At 38.3% G+C, this 20,688-nt stretch overlaps 1 protein-coding gene across 1 annotated transcript in view; it reads right to left on the minus strand.

Moving 5' to 3' along the window:
- Positions 1 to 2,012: 2,012 nt before the first annotated feature.
- ntn4 (netrin 4) overlaps positions 2,013 to 20,688 on the minus strand; it is a 32,703-nt gene continuing 14,027 nt past the window's right edge. The window contains exons 3-10 of the mRNA XM_015046388.1: positions 18,639 to 18,917; positions 12,848 to 12,974; positions 11,832 to 12,017; positions 6,606 to 6,819; positions 5,704 to 5,798; positions 5,389 to 5,457; positions 3,487 to 3,660; positions 2,013 to 2,860 (exon numbers count right to left, since the gene is read on the minus strand). Of these exons, the coding sequence (XP_014901874.1) occupies positions 2,721 to 2,860; positions 3,487 to 3,660; positions 5,389 to 5,457; positions 5,704 to 5,798; positions 6,606 to 6,819; positions 11,832 to 12,017; positions 12,848 to 12,974; positions 18,639 to 18,917 (1,284 nt within the window). The 3' untranslated portion in view covers positions 2,013 to 2,720. The remainder of the gene's footprint in view (positions 2,861 to 3,486; positions 3,661 to 5,388; positions 5,458 to 5,703; positions 5,799 to 6,605; positions 6,820 to 11,831; positions 12,018 to 12,847; positions 12,975 to 18,638; positions 18,918 to 20,688) is intronic.

Genomic DNA, 20,688 nt, shown 5'->3' on the forward strand with positions numbered 1-20,688 from the left:
ATGTATTAAAAATTATGTGGTAATAATAAAAACATTGTTTGGGGAAAAAAAAAACACCATTTATCGTTTTAGAAAGACCTTTAGTCTGTTATAAAAAAATCTAGAAAGGTGTATTTTTCAGAATATCTCAGAATTGGGCATTTGGATTTTCAGGGTGAAATTGTAGAGATTTCCTTTCCACATTTAAATGTTTTCAGCTGAATAATCTGTTACTGCTGAATGTTTTAGCTCAGTTCTTATAACCCATCGCAGATGTTGAGTATTTTCAGTAGAAGGTTTTTTCTTGCCATGATTGGTGAGGTCTATCCAGCTTGGCATTGTGGTAACTGTCCCAACCCAGTAAAACTTAAAGTCTTTATACTTCAAAAATTAAGAGGATTAGATGTTTTGAAGGGTTTTTCTAAAAAAGAATTCAGACATTAACCTGAAAATTTTTGACTTTACAATGCAGAAATTTCCTAGTTTTTCTATAAAATCTGAGATTGATAGCAAAATTTTTTTTCCCCCAGAAATTTACTCCATTTTGACCCGTAAAAATGTGTACTTATTCCATGAAGTGTAGCATGCTGCAGAAATACGTCTGTGCAACATGACTGATGGTGCGCAGGGGGACGTATGTTGTCTGCAGATACAGCAGGTTTGTTCTGATCTTTTCTTTCAGCATTCCTCTTCCCATTTGCACTCATTCACCCTCCACCCTGCTGTCTGGAAACGGCTTACAGAAACCTCCAGCGCTGCCACAAATCTTTAAACAGGTCAGCAAGTAGGAAATATGGCTACTAGAGGCTATCCGGCTGGTGAGGTGGACACAGGTGAATGACCTTTGACCCAGAGAGCCGCTCGACTCGCCAGGAATGTGTTCGCACCTTTCGGCCAAACGCGTCACGTCGCGAGCGGAAGACAAGCTCTCCGTCTAAACCCAAACAGAGTGCCGGTCGGGGGCTCGCTCTCTGTTATGGTTTACATTTTGCGGTGCGGTGCGACTGTGCAGGAGACTGATGGATGACTGGATCTGAAAAGATGTGTGTGTGTGTGAGAGAGAGAGAGGATGGGTTGATAAGGATATTTTAGTCTAATTTATGTGAAGTATTTCAAGGCCTGTGAGGGTTTTCGCTCTACACACAAACACAAGCTCCCACTGACAAGAACAGCTTATAATCCGGATATGTTACGTCAGATTTTCTTCTGCATTTTAACTTTTGCCCCAAACTTCTTAGTACACTGCACAAACAAAAAATCCAAGTATTTTTTACTTAATTTCTAGAGCAAATATCTTTGTTCACTTGAAATAAGACAAAACTAACTTACAAGGAACTTTTCAGAAATATACAGCAGCTGTTTTAAATAAATAATTCCTTAGTAATGATGAAAAAGTACTAGTTTCGCTAGTGGTTTATTTCACTTATAACATGGGGAAAAAAGTTGTGTAAAAAATGAAATAATCTGCCAGTGAAACTAGTACTTTATAAAATTAACATTAAAGAATTATTTATGTATAAAAGCTTCTATATCTTTCTGAAAAGTTTCTTGTAAGTTAGTTTTGTCTTATTTCAAATGTACTAAGATATTTGCACTAGAAACGAGACAAAAATACTTGTTAATATATTTTTTAGCAGTTTATTTCAGTTAGATATTCTAACTAGCATTTTTTCACCTTCCAACAGTGGCACCCCCAAATGGGGGGCATGAGGTGGCCATGGCTCCCTCTTGAAATACGTTGGCCACCCTACAGAATCATGTTCAGGTCATAGAAAGGCATGAATAACCATCTTATTCAATCAAGACATAAACTTAAAACCCAATAAATGAATAAATACATTTCTGAAATTTAAAATATAAAAAATCTACTGATCTAATAATAAAACAGTTGCTTTTAACAATAAAAATATGGAAACATTTTAACTGAAAGTTGTTTTTTAACTTATTTTTTCTTCTGTAAGTTTGTGCTGCTGAAGTGTTTATTGAGGTGCTTTTTAATCTGCTGAAATACAAGAGTTAGACCAAACTTGTAATAGGCTGGATTTATCCTTTAATATAACCATAAACAAAAAACAAAGAGGTGAGCGACAATATTTATAGAGATATATACAAATAATACTGTACATGGGCATAAAGGAGGAAAGAATAAGAGCATTTTGAGTCCAAAAGGGCATATTAATATGAAATGAATCACATTATGCTGCGATGCAAACGTTAGTTGGTTTATAACCTAAAACGTCAGAGTTGGACTGAGCCTCACTCAGCCTCAGCCGGGGGGAAATACATTCAGGTCTCCATTTGCTCTGGTTTCATCACAGACACACCTGGACTGGCGAGGATTTAACCACCTGTCGTGGTTTTTATGGCTTGCTCGGCGTCGCTCCACGATGTGGAGATGTACTGCGTCCACTCCAGGCGCTGCTGCTGCTTCTTCTTCTCCTCCTCTTCTTCTTAGTGCATCCGCGTTGGCTTGGTCCATCTTAGGCTAAAGTGCTGCAGAGGAGGAAGAGCAGTTCTGCACTTCTGGTGAAATCCACTTGTACTCGAACATAATCACTCAAGAGGAAGTTTGCACAGGTGCAAGGGAGACATTTCTTAATAAAAATACCTCCAGCAGTGGTATTATGCTGTCGGTAGACAACAGCAGAGAGATTGAGGGATTCGTTCATCGCAGTTCAGTCCCTCAAAAGCTGCTCCAACAGCAAAAGCAGGAAACTAGAAACTCTCCACTCTGTTTCCGTCTACCAGTTGCAGTCTTTCTTTAGCAGCGTGAGGACTTTGCGACCCAAACTGGCCTTCCACGGCTTAACGAAGCTCTTCATGTTGACCAGGAGCTGACCCTGCTTACGGTCCAAGTGACCCGCCACTAAGTACTCCACACCTGTTGGATAACACAGTTAAAAAAGTCTTTAAAAGCTTAAATTTTTTCAACCTCATATGTAAACAGTATCTGCTCCTTAAACCCAATAATTGTTTGTACCGTTCTGCAGCAGAAACCATCAAGTGATGTGAAATGACTCCTTTATGTCATTGCAGGCGAATTTACCCACAATTCTTTGCAGAATTTTTTTAATTCAAACACACTGGAGGTTTTTTTTTAAAGCAATGAACAAACATCTCAATGGGAGTAAAGTCCAGACTTTGACTAGGTCATCATTCCTATACTTGAATTTCTTCTTTTTTTCTTAGATCGTGGTGTGATGCTTTCCTTTTTTAGATCTCTTTCAACCAAGTGTAGTTCGTAAAGCATTTTTAATTAACTAATGAAATAATTTTAAACAGATTTTTGTATTTATTTAGAGTTGGGTAGAACTGTTGATCAGAGGGACGCCACATTCTTTCAATCGAAGAAGCTAAATCTAAAGTTTTCATTCCACTTTCCTGGCATATGTTCATTTTATCACAAAAAAAATCCCAATTAAGTGCATTGAATTGACAGTTTTAGTTTGTGAAAAACTAAATGAGTGCTTTTGCATCTTGCTGTAAACTGCGGATCTCGAGTCTGACCTGGGTTCAGGATGGGGCAGGTGCAGCCCCGCGTCGTCCAGGACTCGGGGTAAAGCGTGACCTGGCCTCTATGTATCTTCAGCTTGGTGTTGTGGCTGAGGACCTTTTGAACTTTGGCCTCCACCTCGGCGTGGGAGCCTTTATCGTGGGCCGACAGCACTTTCACCTTTAGCACTGAAGGTCAAGAAGGAGAAAACAGATGCTGAAAGCAAAATACAAACTCCAGAGTCAGGACTGTTCTGCTTTCTCAAACAAATATTTCAATCTTAACTTGAGTAAAGTAAGGGAATACATGGCTTTAAATGAAATATATGAAGATATTAACACAACAGTTAGTAGAAACTAGTGTGAGTTTAAACACTAGATCATTTAATTTATGGGTCTTGACCAAGCAATTGAAAAATAAATCACTGCATTTCAAGTTTAGAAGTTAAAAAGCAAACTGGCATCATAAAAGGGAACTGTGAAGTAAATTGAAAACACAAGCAGCATCAAATAATGTCTGTAAAAACAAACAATTCAGTAAAACCCATAGTTTTACCACATCAGAGGGAATCCAATAAAAGTAGCTTCTACTTGCTGCAGCTGTTACAAAATGACAAAAGAATATTTTTTTGAAGGCATAAATTGAAAATGTGTAATTTTAACTTAAACTGAAATTGTTAACACCTCTTGTGGCAAAAAAATAAACTAAGATAATTTAGTTTTTAAGCGATTTAAAGGCGCTCTTCCTATAATTCACCTCAGAAAATGAACATTTGAGACAAAAATGTAACTTCAATAGCTAATTCTGGCTGCATTCAGATAGGAAATATTGTTTCTGCTCCAAGTTCTTTAAATAACTCCCACCAGAACCCTTTAAATTAAAATATGTAATAGATACATTGGTTTTGTAAAACATAATAATAGTAGTGAATGGAAATGGCTAAAAGTCACCATAATTTTTTTTTACATTAAACCGGGTTTGTAAAGTTAAAATACTGAAATTTACTGCATGTGCTAATCACTAATATATAAAGATGCAGGTGGAAAGTTGAGAGAGCTGATCTGTTATCAAATGTATTAAGACTGATTAACTTCTATGCTGATGAGTCTGCGATGTTTAGCACAGTGTGCTTTGAGATTCATTTAAACTTTAAAACTTGTATTCTTGCATTTGTCTGTCTGCTTTGTCAGACTTAAATACTGGCATATCTATTAAAGAAGGTATTCCTGCTCTCTTCTTTCACATTTATAGATAGATTGTAGATTGATTTCCAGTTACTTCCAGTTATATCTCAGACATTTTCTATCTTCTTTCAGGACAATAATCTCTGTATTCTTAACAAATAATCAAACAATCCAGGTATCTGAATTGTTCTGCCTCACCCTAAATGTCCTTATGTGAACATTTAAGCTGTTTTTGTGTGATTTGGTAATTCCAGACACCCAAACAAATGTATTTTTTACCAGTAAACCTAATTAGGGCTAAAACAATGAATCAATTATAGAAATAATCATCAACTAATTTAGTAATTGTTAACTGGAATATACAGACTTAAAAAAGGTAATTTGCAAAAAGAAAACAAATTCACTGCAATAATTAAGTCAAAACTGTACAAAATACATTTTGCATTTAAGATGAAACCACATTTGTAAATGTTTTTCTCAAAACTCCTTAACTTCTGTAATTTTATCTTCGAATTCACCAAAGAATGCTGTATTATTGAATTCTATGCAGTAAAATGTTTATTTTATTGAACTGAATGAATTTGTTTGCATGTTACCTAATATTAAGGCTTTTAACCAATTAATTGTCAGCCGCAGCGCTAGCATTAATTTACATTCGCGTATTGAATAATTTAACTTGTGGCTGTGTTTGGACCCTGATGACGGGTCAGAGGTGGATGCTTGAGTTCTTACCATATGCATAGTTCATGGTGCAGAAGAGTTTACTGTTGGTCAGCGTTTGCTCTTTGCACTCGCACTTTTCTGCAGGGAACAGACACAGGCACTAATTTGTAACATAATCAAATAACTTGCATGCGTGGCATGTTGCTGTGAGGTCTTGGACAGCGTATGTCCTGCCAGTGAGGAATGTGGCTGTAAATGCTGCAGCTTACAGGGAGTCACTGATGAGAAAAGGAGCATTTTTCATTCTCTCATCTATCTGAAAGCTTCTATGGAGTAAATGTTCATGTCTGATTCACTGGACTGTTGTGAAAGGATGAATCTCACCTGAGTAGTGGAGAGCAGAAAATAGTTCATGTGGGCTGAAGATCCTGACTGGTTCACTTGAGTTTCCATCCAGGCTGTATATTTCCAGATCGGAGCTGCAATAGGATATCACACATTTAAAAATGAATCTATACAGCCGGAAAATTTAGGTGGTAGCGCCCTGAAAATCTCCAAATGTAAAGTTCAAGTGAGAATGTTACTTCATGCCAGCTGGCATTTGGTTAGATAAAACTTTAAGAAACTAGAATTTGGTCAACAAGTTTGAATTTATGTCATAAAGTTTCTGTATGGGTTGAAGATATGATATAAATATTTAGATAAATATCTGCCAGAACCACACACACTGTTAAATGTGTATTGTTTACTTTCATTCTATTACAGTAAAATTATGATCAAGTCAGTAAAACTGTATTAGAATAACAGTAAAATTGTAGTAGTTGCAGTAAGACTGTAACAAAATCTGAATATTTCACTACAACAATAGTAAAATTGTAATAGGATTACAATAAGACTAACAAAATCACAGTAAAATTGCTATAGTTACAGTAAAGCTGTAATAAAATTAAATTACATGAAGGTTACTGTAAAGAATACAGCTGTTATCCCTGCTGCCAGTAATTCACAGTAAATTATACGGACATTTTACAGTGTAGCCATCAATATGCTTCTGTTATAATTCTGGTTGGATGTTTAACTGGGTTTTTTATTAGAACATTTTGTAGAATTTGTTTAAATTGTGTTTTTCCATTCACAGCATTTAAATTGAGCAATTCGTCTGCTCAGTCATGTTGGATTGTCTGAACATCAATTTAAAGCTTTATCACTGATTGGATTGTAGATCTGGCCTTTGACTAGACCATTCTAACACACGAATATGCTGATTTTCGTCTTTTTTTACTTACCCATACATGCAGTCCCCAGTAAACGGGTCGCAGTCTCCTGCACAGTCACATGGGCGACAGCCATACTCATGAAAGCCCCAGTATCCCACCATGCACCTGTCACACTGCGCTCCGCCGACGCCAGGTTTACAAATGCAGTTTCCGTTGGAAGGGTCGCACAGAGAGCCGTCGGTGACGTGAAAAGGCATGGAGCCCATTGGATGGCAGCTGCATGCTGAAAAATTAGAAAAGTTCGATAAATTTTGATGAAAAGACTATGACAGAATCTAAATCTAGAGCAAAAATGGTTATAATGGTACAAAAATATGTTTATTTGCAACAACTTGGCGCTAAATACAAAGTCTGAAGGTCTTTTGACCGCATTATAATAATTTACGACCAGCAGTTGGACGTTTTATCATTCAACAGTTGCACTATTGTTTGCCTGGTGTGGTAGGAGACAAAGCTCTCTATCGTTTTCTTATCCAACAAGTGTTTGTAGTTCATTTTTTATGACATGATAACCATCACAAACACAAACTGCTTTCTTCGAACTGAAAAAAGCTTTCTGAGTGTCTGTCCAAAACCTAAATACCAGCCAACTTTTGTCCAAGGGCAAAAACTCTACACAAACATTACAACTCTCCCTCTCTTTCCCTGGTGTCGCCTAATTGTGCTGTGATATGGTGTTCTTTAAACAAACTCCAAAAGCAATATTTTTACGTCAACATTGTGACGTCCACTCAGGTTTTTACTGGCAGTTTGAGAAAAGCTTCTGTGTGCTGGGATTTTGTGGGAGCATAGAGGATGCCAGGCCTGCTGCATAAACCTGTTCTTATCTGGAGCCTGGAGAAAGGGACATGAAGACGGGTTTCTGAGGCAGTTTCTCTCCGTAAAAGTTGATTGTCGTTGCCTTGGTAGGAACGGGTCTTCTGCTGTAAACCTAGAAGGCTTTTGTTGCACTAAAATTGGGGGAAATTTGTGTTTGGTTGTTGTAACCGTGTTACTTTTAAAGAGTAACTAAACTCCAGATAAGCTGTATAAATTGGTCCTTGGGGGTACTAACTTTATTTTACTGTGCAAGTTGGGACTTTTTCATTTAAACCTGCTCAATTCTGCAATGCTTGGTTAAAAAAAAGTGTTAGTGCTTCCCTCTTTGGGTTGAAATGTGGCTACTGCAGCTAAATTTTCCTATTGGTCACAATACAGGGTTTCCCCTAATGTATTATAAGCCTGGCGGGCCACCAGGCTTCACTTGTGTCCCCACCAGGCTTAGCACTGCTTTATTTATTTAAGTTTCTTTAAAATGTTTGTATTTTTAAAACTTTATAGTTAATGTTCAGGTGTTGTTCTTCCAATCTTTCAATCGCACATAATTACCAAGTGATATTTTCAAATTTCTTGTCAACTTCAACATTTTTTAACTCAAAAACACGACGGGCCGCTGGATGAATGACTGCCAAGCGCCACAACCACCGAGTTTAGCAAGTTCTCTGGGAGAAACTTGCAACGGTAGAGCCTCGTTGATATCTGTCAAACCTTGAAATTAGCAGTAATCTGGTTTTTGATGGATCATAGAGATTTAATTGTCCAGTCCACATATGTTTCGCAGATCTTGAGAAAACTTTACCAAAGTATTGGGGCGCTGCAGTAATTTTTTGGTGATCTGTGTCATTTCTGTGTAACCAGAAATATGTCCAAATGCTCTAAAAGCAGAGGAGCTTGGTTTGGTCTTCGTTCCTCCAGAGATGCCCCATGTTTCTGTGGTGTTATGGAGAGAAGGTTATATATTTTGGGAATGTCAACGTCTGAAATTGACTATACTACCTTGTTGGTCTTCAAGCCATGTTTCTGCGTACACTAATTGTGAAGCAACCTAGATGAGAGTCAGGCACTCTAATGGTTTTCCGAGTTGTGAATGACTTTATATCTCAAGTTAAGAAATTCAAGGATCTTAGGCTGTTGGTTACAAGAAGCAGAACGATGGAGGTAGAGCTGGATTGAGGGGTTACTGGTTCATCTGTAGGTTACAGTCTGTTTTTAACTGACCTTTTGAGGTCTTTCACTCCCCATCTGCTTCAAGGTTCAAGGTATTCCCATCCATTTGACCTCTGACATCAGCAACACATATGGATGATTTCTTTTTTTTTCCCAAACCTGTGAGGTTTACAGAAATTTCTGAAACTCCAGCAACAACGCCACACTCAGTTGATGCCATCTGATTGGTTGTAGCTAATGAACCACAGCATCAGTGCCTTCTTTTGAACGATGTCACATTTGTCTTAAAATCAAACCGGACAGTCATTCAGATCAACCATCCACCACTGCAAAGATAAGATAAACTTATCTTAAAACCGGGCTGACTACAGTATCCATAAAATCATAAAGATATCACCTCTGTATACCCAACAGGCACACAAGGTGACATCTGTGTTGTGTTGTTGTGCACAGCCTGGTAATATTTAACAGATCATGCCTTGGTTGGAGCCAAAGCCCCAACACGTGCGCTTCCTGATGGGACTGTGAATTAACGAAAACATGGAGATTGAGTGGATGTGTGTGTGTGTGTGTAGATAGACAATGGACACTTAATGAGCGTGACATGACTAGACACAGACGGTAATCTCCAGCTGTAACCCTACCTTCAGTTAATCTGTTTGGGTGTGCGTTTCTTTCCAGGGCCTCTCAGAGGTTGGTATGATAAAAATGTTCCTCAGAATGGAGGGAAATTCCTCTTTTTGTCAGTCGGATTGCACAATCTATATACCTTCATCTTAGGGTTGTTTTGAGGCATGCACACGCTGCTTTTCCCCCCAATCAATCAGCCACACAGGTGAGATGATGCAGCCAATATAATCAGTAAGATTCAGTTCTGACATGGTTACAGCTGCTGTAAAGAAGGTGGAGAATCTGCTTCTGTGACCTTTATCAGAGATACCAGGAAGACACATGATGGGAAACACCTTTAAGTTCATGTGCAGTCCATTAGTCATCACTGCCACTGGCCGACAGATCAGTGTTATGTGGCAGACAGGAGAGAGACATTCGATTTGTGAGGAGGATTTGAAACCTGAACTGTTTTGTGAAGTTCAACGTCCATTTTCTCCTTTGGTTAGAGGCACAAGGCCGTCGTCAACTTTTCCAGATATTTTGGACTCAGTCTTGTCCATGAGATTCATTTTTCTGATGTGCCAAATTAAAGATGGAGTAAAATTAAGTTTTGGCAACATTAGTTTCTGGATGTATCTTAATGGGAGCAAGATGGCGGGTCAGAAAGTGGAAGAAAAGCAAAAAGCAACGATAGAAAATATCAAATTATCTGTCGAAGTGGGGCAGATTTACTGGCCATCCATCCATCATCTATCCAACATTTCATCCATCCATCCATCCATCCATCCATCCATCCATCCATCCATCCATCCATCCATCCATACATACATCCATACATACATATTGTTTCTATTCTTTAAATGTGGATCTACATCTGAAACTGAGCCTGGGTTCTGCTGTAGAGCCGCTGTGCGTCTGCAGCACAGAGATATCATCTCTACAACGTGCACACTGGGACTTTTCCGGCATCTCTCCTCCGCTCGATAACATCATCTTCTTTGTTTAACGGTCTGCTGCTGTTGGATTGTTCTGAATTCAGTGAGATGTACGTTGACGAACACAAACACATACAGCAGGAATGAGCTCACTCGGTCAAATCTGACAGATAATCAGAGGATGAATGTAGCCACCGCGCTGTTTATGGATGACTATCTCATGTTTACTTAAGTCGTCCTCATCAGCGGAGGGCAGCACCACCCCCTGCATCCCTGCAGGAGAAACGACCCTCACATTTTTACAGCCCCTGACAATGATTATCCCCGAGCTAACTGAGCTCTGAGTCACGTCTGAAAAATGGCAAAACAAGCCGACGTGGACAAGCGGGAGCCTTTTGTTGGAGCTTGAGTCAAGAAGGAGGAATGCCGCCATCTGATGATTAACTACGATGTTAACAGTGGATAAAGTGTGGACCGTCTCACTCGCTCATTCAGAGTCAGGTACCAGCCGGGACTGAGCGCAGTCCGACAGGTCCCGGCTTGCGATGGCAGCCTTCCTTCAGCGTTCCTTCTCAGAATGAGCGCTGTGCCAGCGGAGGTTAATGTTTTGATTCACACCAGCAACATTTTGTCAGACAGGGTGTAATTAATCACCAGTTCATGTTGTGGCATTTTGGCAAAACTATTTGCTCTAATATATTTACAGGCAGAGGCAGAGTATGCAAAAATTATACTCAATTAAGAGCAGAACTGCCTTGACATATTTTTAGTAGAAATACTTGAGTAAAAAATATTTACTTGATCTAAACAATATTAACTTAATATTTAAAAGTTACATCATCAGACGGACCAAAATGTAAGCTTATGTGGAAATTTTGCTTTTTAAAGACCAGAGTCAAAATATTTTACGGCTCTGGAAAACATTAAGAGACAACTAAAATGTATCAGTTTCTCTGATTTTACTTATTTTTTATAGGTTTACGTTTGGGTAAAATGAACATTGTTCTTTTATTCTGTGAACTACTAACAACATGTCTCTGACATTACAAGCAAACATTTAATATTTATTTGCAGAGAATGAGAAATGGTCAAATTACATCAATCAGTCCTTCCAGTTTGTTGAGAATTATCATGGAAATTCACACAAAATCAACAAATCCCTGCACTTTTTTACCCTAATACATGATTGGGACTTTATTGAAGATTTTTCTCAAAAATTGTCAAAATCTTTCTTACTTGTGCTAAAGATCTGCCTCAGCCTTATTTGATATCAGAATCCAGTCCATGATCTGCATAAAATGTCCCTTTTATCGTCATAAATAAGTGCAAATATTTCCAAATTAGTACCACAAAAACTTTGATTTTTATTGCAAAAAAAAAATCACAAAAAGTATCACAAAATCCTGGAGGGACTGAAAAGATGTTCGTTAATATTATTTAATTTTAAGAATTTATTGATATTTTAACAGTTTGTGATCAGGTTTTATCAATATATTCTGCAACAACCGGCCCTTTAAGAGCATTCATGATCTTGATTTGGCCCAAAACGAAAACAACCCCTGGTCTAAGGAATGGAAACTATCTTATGGTCTACAGAGACAAAAGTCAAACTTTTTCAAAACAACTGGAACAAATTCATCCTAGATAAAAATTTGCGGTGTTTATGAAGTTGTTATGCCAGCGTTTTGATAGTGACTCTTACGTTTGCATGAGTCTGGAGCTGCGTGAGGCCGCTGTGGGTCTCTGAAGAAGCCAGCTTTGCATTTCTCACACTGACGTCCCTCTGTGTTGTGCAGACAGTCGCAGACGCCGCCGCTTCGCTGGCCGGAGTCGCTCCACGCCGTCCAATCGAAACGGCAGCTCTGAGCGTGTCCGTTGCACTTGCACTCTGGAGGGGAAATAAAAGAATTCAACAATATTTATATTTGGCTTTGTTATGTAACAACTTCCTGGTCAAACATTAAGATTGTTCCTGCTTCCGCTAAGAGATTTTAGACTTTTGTAATGTGTTGTAAAACAGGATTTGAATAGCCAGAATAAAGCAGATTTTAATATTTTAAGATGGAGCAACTTTACTTTAAGACATTCAGCCTTCTTATTGTCTGCTGAAAGTGCTGCTCTCTCTCGTTGCAGGCATGTCTCAACATGCTGTAGAAACCCCCCACAATTTTATCAATTAATTTTGGTCTAGTTTCTCATGCAAATATTTTATTTCACCTGAAAAAAGATAAAGTAACCCAAAAGTAACTTGTCAGCAAGATATAGGATGTTGTTTTAAATCAATTATTCTTTAATATTGATGAAAAGTGTCTTGTAAGTGAAACAATCTGCCAGTGGAACTAGTACTTTTTCATCGAACATTACATTTAAGTTAGTTTTGTCTTATTTCAAGTGAACTAAGGCATTTGCACTAGAAACCAGACCAAAAATACTTGCTAAGATTTTGTGTTTTTGCAGTGAAAGTTGCTTCTTCAGACTCTCTACTGACACTGAAAATATCTTTTAGTTTCTTCAAGAGCGTTGCTATCAGTAGTGCTAAATTACTGCGCATTCAGTGATTGGATTTCAGATATACAAACAGCTGGACACATTTTAAATGCCAATCAATCAACAGTCAATTATTCTGGTTTAAAATTAAATTCTTTGACATTTTGCAGACCAATAGCAATCAAACATCACAGTAGTTTTTAGTGAATTACACATGTTTGTCCAGCTTACTGCGACATTCGTGCGGCGCGCCTGTCAGTCCGTCGGCGGGCTGCCAGGGTCGGTCGTTGTAAAGAGGAGCGCAGCGCTCGCAGTGATCTCCTGCAGTGTTGTGTCTGCACACACACTTCCCATGAACCTGCAATAAAAAGTTGAATGCTAAATAATGACACAAAAAACTGAATTTCCATGTAAGTTTCCCTTCTTACAAATATTATCACAACTGAAAAAGTCCTGCAATGTTAAGATGAGAAGAAAGCAATTTTAAAGCTACTAACATAGAAAAATACAGTATATTTAAATAGACATGTAGTGGTGATTGAGATACATAAGACAGAATTAGTTTTGGATTTTTGGGGCAGAAGATGATCAGTTTCTCAAATGTGAAAACAATTTAAAGCACTTCTTAAAACAATTCAGTTTAAATCAGGCGCAGAAACGGAGGCTCTGCTGCTTATCCTCAAGACGATATTGGTCAGTTTGTAAATCAAAATAACATCAAACCACATGTTCGTTTGCACAGCAAAGGTTATGTTTCCAGGAGGAATGGGAAAGAAAAAACACAACTTGAATGCATCATCACTTGATCTCATAGAGGGACATTGCAGATGGAAAATACATTTTTGCCAAAGAAAAACTCAGAAATTGAAAAAGTACTCTTTTTTTTAATTCTAACTACAAAGGCCGTTGTGTCATACTGTAAATGGATGAGCTGTCCTTATTTTCCAAATCCTGCCATTTTTTTCCTTCATCACAATCATCACATTTTCCCTCCATTAACATTTCTCTCCTAAAATTAGCGACAGACTGGTGATTATTTTTGCTTCAATGCTGGAAATAAAAACAGGCCGCTGCTCTGAAAGGCCTGTGTGTGCGTTTATAAGTGTGTGTGTATGAGAAGAGTAAAAGTATGCAGTGCAGAGAGCACAATAACAATCTCCTTGTCATTCCTTTGAGCTGGAATGCCATGCATGCTGGATAATGATGGGGGGAGAGGGGTCGAAGCGTCTGAGGAAGCTCTTTATTTGTTTGCGTTACACTGTGCAACTGTAATGTAGGACACACAATTATACAATGATTAGGTAGGCACTAATCAACGCGCACACAAGCCTGCCAAAGCTGCAGAACGCAGATCGAGTGTTGCGTCTGTTTCCCACGGCGACTGATGCGCGATACGCTGATCTGAGAGCAGCCTTAAACACACGCTATAGGAGCGGGTCGTAAACAACACGCCCTATGCATGAACCAGCACCATACACTCGCTTTTACACACATTTCACTCACACTGACAGGGGGGAGCGGTCGCACAAATGAGAGGGCCAGTCGAGCAAGAGGCCGGAGACCTGATGACACGTTTCACAAAAATGGAGAAGTGATGAACTGCTGGAGAGGGAGGCCAGAAAGAAGAGGAAGACGTGAAGGAGAAAAGGGCAGACAGCTGGTATTTAAGCCCATTTCACATTTCCCATCCTGTGATAAGGGATAGTTAACTCATGTACACATTGAAAGCTGCACACGCCCAGTTGTGTAAAGTCAACAGTACTTTGCAAACATGGAACTTTTCCTCATTTTCGCCTTTAAGTTCAACATCTAAAGGGGGTCTATTCTGCAAAATTAATTTTTTTCCCCTTGTTTTTATGCTTTCTTTTGAGCTTCTACTGCTTCTATAAACAGCTTAGGTTCTTAAAACATGAAATAATGTTTTTTTTTGGTGTCTGGAAAACAAGCCATTTCAAAAACCTCTGGAATATAACGTCACAAACCAGCAGGCCCAACCCGTCACCTAGCAACACCAGAGGAGATCAGCCGTTACCTAGCAACCCAAGCTGAGCTCCAGCATGCTTTGTCAGCTGGTTTCACCACTATATGTGCTGTACAATGGCTGCTGGAAAAGGCAAGTGTTTTGTTGTTGACTTAACATCCTGAAATCACTTGCTGCATTCTTGTTGGTTGTGCGGGAGGTTTCACTTCTGCTTTTCAAAGATGTACGGTTGTATAATTTCACATCTGTTTGCAGCCATTTTCACGTGTGAGTGTAAATGTTGAGTTTGGTGGGTGTGGCAAAGAAGGCGAAGCAGTACGTTTGAAGTTAAGTTTTTACAAAAGAAACACGGACAAACCCACAGATTACGATCAAATGAGTCAGATTTCACACGAAAAGTTTCAACTAAAAATGTGTGAATATTACAAAGTTGGAACGTTCAGAAACTGACATGAAAAGAAAGGCGCATGGATTCAGAAGCAGCTACTCTCAATTAGTGGACTAATTGCTGGTAATGCAACAGTAGCAGACCGTGGATGTCACAGAGTGTGTGTTGGCTTTGTGGCCAGCCATCAGACAGTGTAATCACCCTGAACCGCAAAACCCCTGTGGAGGGACAACAAACAAACGAGCTCTTTTCGTCTTCGTGTCTGAGCAGTAATGACTGCCGGGGAAACTTTCTCTGCTGATTACTGCACAGCAGCTCACACTTGGGGAAGACAAAACACTGCATTCCTAAGAATACTTTAGATGGACAAAAACAGGCACAGATGTGAGTAAAGTCAACATGAAAAGGCCAATTTCAAAGACTTCAAATTTATATTGAAAAAATTAAAAATGAATAAACACGCGACCCTATTTTGTCCTTCCTGGGGTTAGCTTTAATCTCTACTCACATCTCATGTCTGGTGCTGCTCTGCTTGTTTGGGTTTTGCCAGAACCAGCAGCTGTCTGCTAACATGGAGGCACAAAGCAAACTGCTGATAGGCAGGAAAAGGTATTTATATAACCTGTCCGTGTTTACCGACTGGACCTGGATGGCGCACGTTGCAAACGTAGTAAGGCAAGGAAAAGACTATTTAAAATTAAAAATATTAAATCGGGTAAGACACATTTCTGTGAAAAGGCAAATAATGAGTATTTCTATGACTGGAGTTATATTGACAAGCAGAGCAGGGTTTTTGAGTCTTGTGGTTTAGAGGCCAGATTTTCTGCCCTCAAAGGAAGGAAATCCTTGTGAAAACCAAAGAGCTTCTTGGAATTTCTTGGCATGGCAATAGTCAGATTTTCAGATTTAAAGGGTTGTGCCCAATAAATCAGATATCAGCAGCTTTAGTCTCAAAGGAAACACATGAATCGTCCTGTGTATTTATCATGTAAAATATCCCAAAAATGTTTTGCTCTATTTCCGATTCAGAGATGAAAACGTTTTAGTTGCTGCGTCTGGTATGTTGGGCTGTGGTGTCTTTGAGTAAATAACAGATTGACTAATTAATGATACAAGGAACTATGAACAATGTGCTTATTGCATTTAAATTTAAAACATCAGAAAAAGTTCAAATTTAGTTTTCATCAAAGTGCCAGTCAAACATTTTGGTTAATTAGGTTTAATTGTTGTTAGCGGCTAGTGTACTAGCATGTCAGATAGCTTAACCAAAGTAGCAAAGATACATCCTTCAATATTTTGGGGAAACCTAAGAAGTTATCTGTTCTTATAATTCAAACTTATATACTCTGAGAAGCAGTAGATGCTCTTTAGCAGTCTGTGCTAAATGCTAACAATATCTCCAGATGCTAATTAACTGAAGCTGATGTGTTTACTTGCTTTTCAGGTCAGAACTATCTTATGGAAATGATTCTGTAATTCAGTGTTTCCCAACCCTGGTCCTCAAGGCACACTGGCCTGCATGTTTTAGGTATTTCTTTCCTTCAGCCCAGCTGATTTCAATCGATCACTGATTAACAGGCGTTTGTTGAACTGCAATCAGCTGAATCAGGCACATTAAAGCAAGGAAACCTCTAAAATATGTAGGACAGTGTGCCTTGAGGATCAGGGTTGGGAAACGCTGCTCTAATTTAACAAGTGAAAAACTCAGTCTGATTGTGACTCTATAGCAGCTAAGCTAAGTTAGCATGAAGAGGCAATACATGCTCTTTAGCAGTCTAAGCTAAATGCTAACAATATCTACAGATGCTAATTTAACAAGTCAAAGTCGTAAACAGAGTCTGATTGTGACTCTAGCATCTAAAATGACAAAACACACTTTTCTCTATAAATATGGAGAAATTTATCTCCATATTTATGTTTTTAAATATTAAAGCAGCATATTTGCTAACATATCTTGTGCAGTACTATCACTGCAGCTAATTTAATAAGATATAAACTAAAATAGCTAATTATTAAGTTACTTCTGCAACTATTACACACTGTTATAAGTTATTTTATTGGATTTTGAAGTTGGATATTCTGACTTCAGGTGAGGTTTTTGATAGTAAAATTTGAAGTATATATCAGAGTTAAAGTGGCCACAGATTATATTTCCTCCCACTTTTTCATTGTATTAAACACTATCAACTGTGACAAATGCAGCCCTGAAATCCAGCAATATAAAAGCAGATTACCTCTGCCGTCTCAGTGCTATTAACTGATGACTTTCGCATTCAGCTGAAATAACTGTTGTTTGCATTCTATAAAAGTAAAAACACACGATTTGTATCACAAACGTTTATTTTGTTAGCAGTCTGAAGAGAAATTTAAGCCTAACGGTCGACGCAGTGATATTGTTTATCTTGAGAAATACCACCACAGTTTTTCTCGTTTCAGAAAAACAAACGGGTTGTGTGTCTTAAATTTGTGTTTGTGGAGATTTATCGATAAGCTCTCCACCATGACACACTCAAGCCAAAACATTGCCGATTCACACTTTCATCAACAAACACAAACGTCCGTCTCCTGACTCTGCTATAAACAGATGTTTATCTGACCAAGACGGAAAGGTGACCCCTCCTCAAATGTTATAAACAAAACAGTCGACACAAAGAAACTAAACTGTTCTTAAGATGTCTGGTCCTAACATCTTGATTTCACCGAAACAAGAAAATCGTCTACAGGGTGTGATTACTGCCAGATAACGATCAAAGACTGGAAAAATGTGTCATTTTGTCTAAACAAAACAAGTTTACTAGCATTAGAGAGGTGATTACTAGTAGAAATAAAAAGTTTCACTAAATATTTTTCAGAGAAGAATTCAGGAAAAGAATGAGCTCACAAAATTTGATTATTCAGCCAGTTATGTCCGGTTATTACTGGACATACGGTTTTACCTAAAAGGCTTTTGGACGTAGTTATTAGTGCCTAAAAAATGTCCATCAGAAGCCGTAAACATAGTAAATTATAGGTCACAGCCATGCTTTGCATACAGTTCCTCTTTACTGATTTATTCTGTTTTTTCTTTGTCAGACATTCGTGTTTCAAAACAAGTTAAAATATCAGACAAAGATGATCTGAATAATTGTGTAAGGCAGTTTTTAAAATGAAGATTTGGTTATTTAAGTAAAAAAAACAATCCAAAACAACCTGGCTCTGTCTAAAGAGGCTTAAATGGTATGTTTAAACTCATGCTGTAGCATTTTAATTAAATTTAAATCCAATGTTTATTTAAAAAAAAAAAAAAGGGTCTGCAACATTTACAAACCTACATAAAAATTGTTTGTAGGCGCAAAATTGTAAATATTTACTAAAGGAAATTTATGTTCACTTTCAAAGAAATATTTTATTTTTCTTTAAGTTTTAAAGCAACAAAAGCACAAAAGTTAATGTTTCTGAAAAATAATGTAAATACAAATAAGCCATAGTTTCTAATGTAATATATAAATAGTAAATAATACTAATAGTTGCCAGTCTGATGTGAAAATTCAAGATAAAAAAAAACACCCTAGAAAAAGCTAAAATTTGCATTTGTTTATATCTATAAACTTTTTTAGCCAAATTGTCAAGAACCTGCAGTTTGGATCAAACTTCCCAGGCGTTTCTGCTCTTACCACGTGGTTGGTCCGGTCTCTGGTGGGCTGGTATTTGGGCGCAGGGACGCACTGCTCGGCGTGGCCGTTGCAGAAGCAGCTTCCTTTCACTATCAGGTCGTAGATGGCAAAGTGCTGAACAGGAAGAGGTTTTCTTGTAGAGGCGAGACCTTTGACCTGGCAGGGGCACGGCTGGTGCTTCAGCAGCCGGATCCGGATGTTGGTCACCCTCAGCTGCTGCTGGCCCTCCAACCCGAACGGATCCAGCGACTGCCACTTTGGGAGGGTTCGATAAATCACCTAGCAGTCAGAGAGAGACGTTTTGAGTTAATGATGTGGAATGCTACCCTGTTAAAAAAGAAAACCTGAAGAAACTTGACATGTCTGATGTAACTTTTGCTTCTATGTTTGAAATACCTGGGCATTCGTACGGCCCATTAGCATCTGAAAATAGCCAAACTGTCCAAACAAAACAGATTTTCATAGCAAATACCTCACACTTAATGGTGTAGTAACACTTGTCACTCACTCCATTTAGAATATAAAGTAAATATATGGAGCAACTGATGTTTGTTTTTAAACCATTCAATAGAAGAAATTGGTTGGAGGGTGTTTGAGTTTCACACACCGTCCAATTGTGCAATCGTTTAATTCCTCAAGTGGATAAACTGTTGAACTCCCAAAAATTACTGCCTGCAATTTACAAGGGCAAGATTCAAGTAAACGTTGCAATTTTTACTCCTGTTCTGACCAGCATTACCAAAATACAGCACATTTTCTCAAACAACTTATCAGAATTAGAAAACCGTTGTGAAAACAAAGTAACAGTGAATGAAAGCACCTGCAGGTCTCATATTTTTACACATAAAACATAGTAGGGAGATGTTTGAGTTTAGCAATTGATTAAATCCTGAACCCATTAGACTTCTGAATTGCCAAGTTACTCAGGAAAAATCTCAACTTTTCTGATTTATTAAAAATCTATGGAGAATCCTGTTTGCCTATAACTCACCGTAATGCTGGACAGTGATTAGAAACTGACTGTAAAGCTGTTTCAAGCTTCCGTAAACACCGCCGCCTATGAGCTCCAACCAGGTGTGTTACGCTCAAAATTAGCTCGACTCAAACAAGCAGAAGCCATGAATAAACGGGCAAAAGCAACTTTAGAAAACAACTTCAGTCGCTCAGTTCATCGCTCCGGATCCTCACTTCCAATGTCCATCCTGGCGCCTCCAATGATTAAGTGGCATAGGGTCAATTTTGGGAGGCCTTTCAGTGGTTGCATAAAACATAAACAAAGTGAATGGAAGCTAAAAGTGTAATTTTTGTACAGTCTGGTTGTTACTTGTAAAAGTTGAACTGAACTACAGTGACAGTACAGTCGCAATGTTCTTCCATTCCACTCAAATTTAAACTCTGTCAACAATTAGCTTATTACCAACATCATGTTTTTGGCACTAAAAGTAACTTCAAGCCAATTGGAGTGGATACATTTTTGAGTCTTTGGATAGTATAAGTTGGTAGAAGTTTTACTGTGTTTTATTTTTTGTTTTACCAAATGTAGCTTCAGAAACCAGTAGATCAGGTTTTGTACATTTTCAAGACTTTTAGATCTGAAATACTTTTGTCTTTTGGAGATCTGTAACATCTACTTCATTCTCTTCTTTGAAGGGTTATGTCCATTTATTCAGAGTAAAACACACCAGCTCATCTGCTCCTTTATTGGGAGCTGGTTTAGGATCATGATTTACACCCCAGCATCATTGGATGTAACCTCAGGTGACCTTGATGTTGCTGGGCATCCTTGCACAAGTGCATTCCCGTTCTGTCTCTGTCTGTTCCCTGAAAATCCTTTGAATTGACGATCCCTTTATGGCCTACCATCGCTATGGCTATTGCTGCCGCTGGCAACTAACACCACTGCTGTTGTTGTGGGGGAAATAGTTGGTGTCACTTCCAAACCCTGGCTGGAGAATAAAACAAGTTGATATCGTTTATATTTTGGGTAAGGTGTAGGAAACATCTTGGTGCTCCACCCTGATTGGCTGAAGGGAGGAGCGCTATTAACTTC

This window comes from Poecilia latipinna, unplaced genomic scaffold (genome assembly GCF_001443285.1).
Source record: "Poecilia latipinna isolate Pla-1442-1.1 unplaced genomic scaffold, P_latipinna-1.0 Scaffold777, whole genome shotgun sequence".
Lineage (NCBI taxonomy): Eukaryota > Metazoa > Chordata > Actinopteri > Cyprinodontiformes > Poeciliidae > Poecilia > Poecilia latipinna.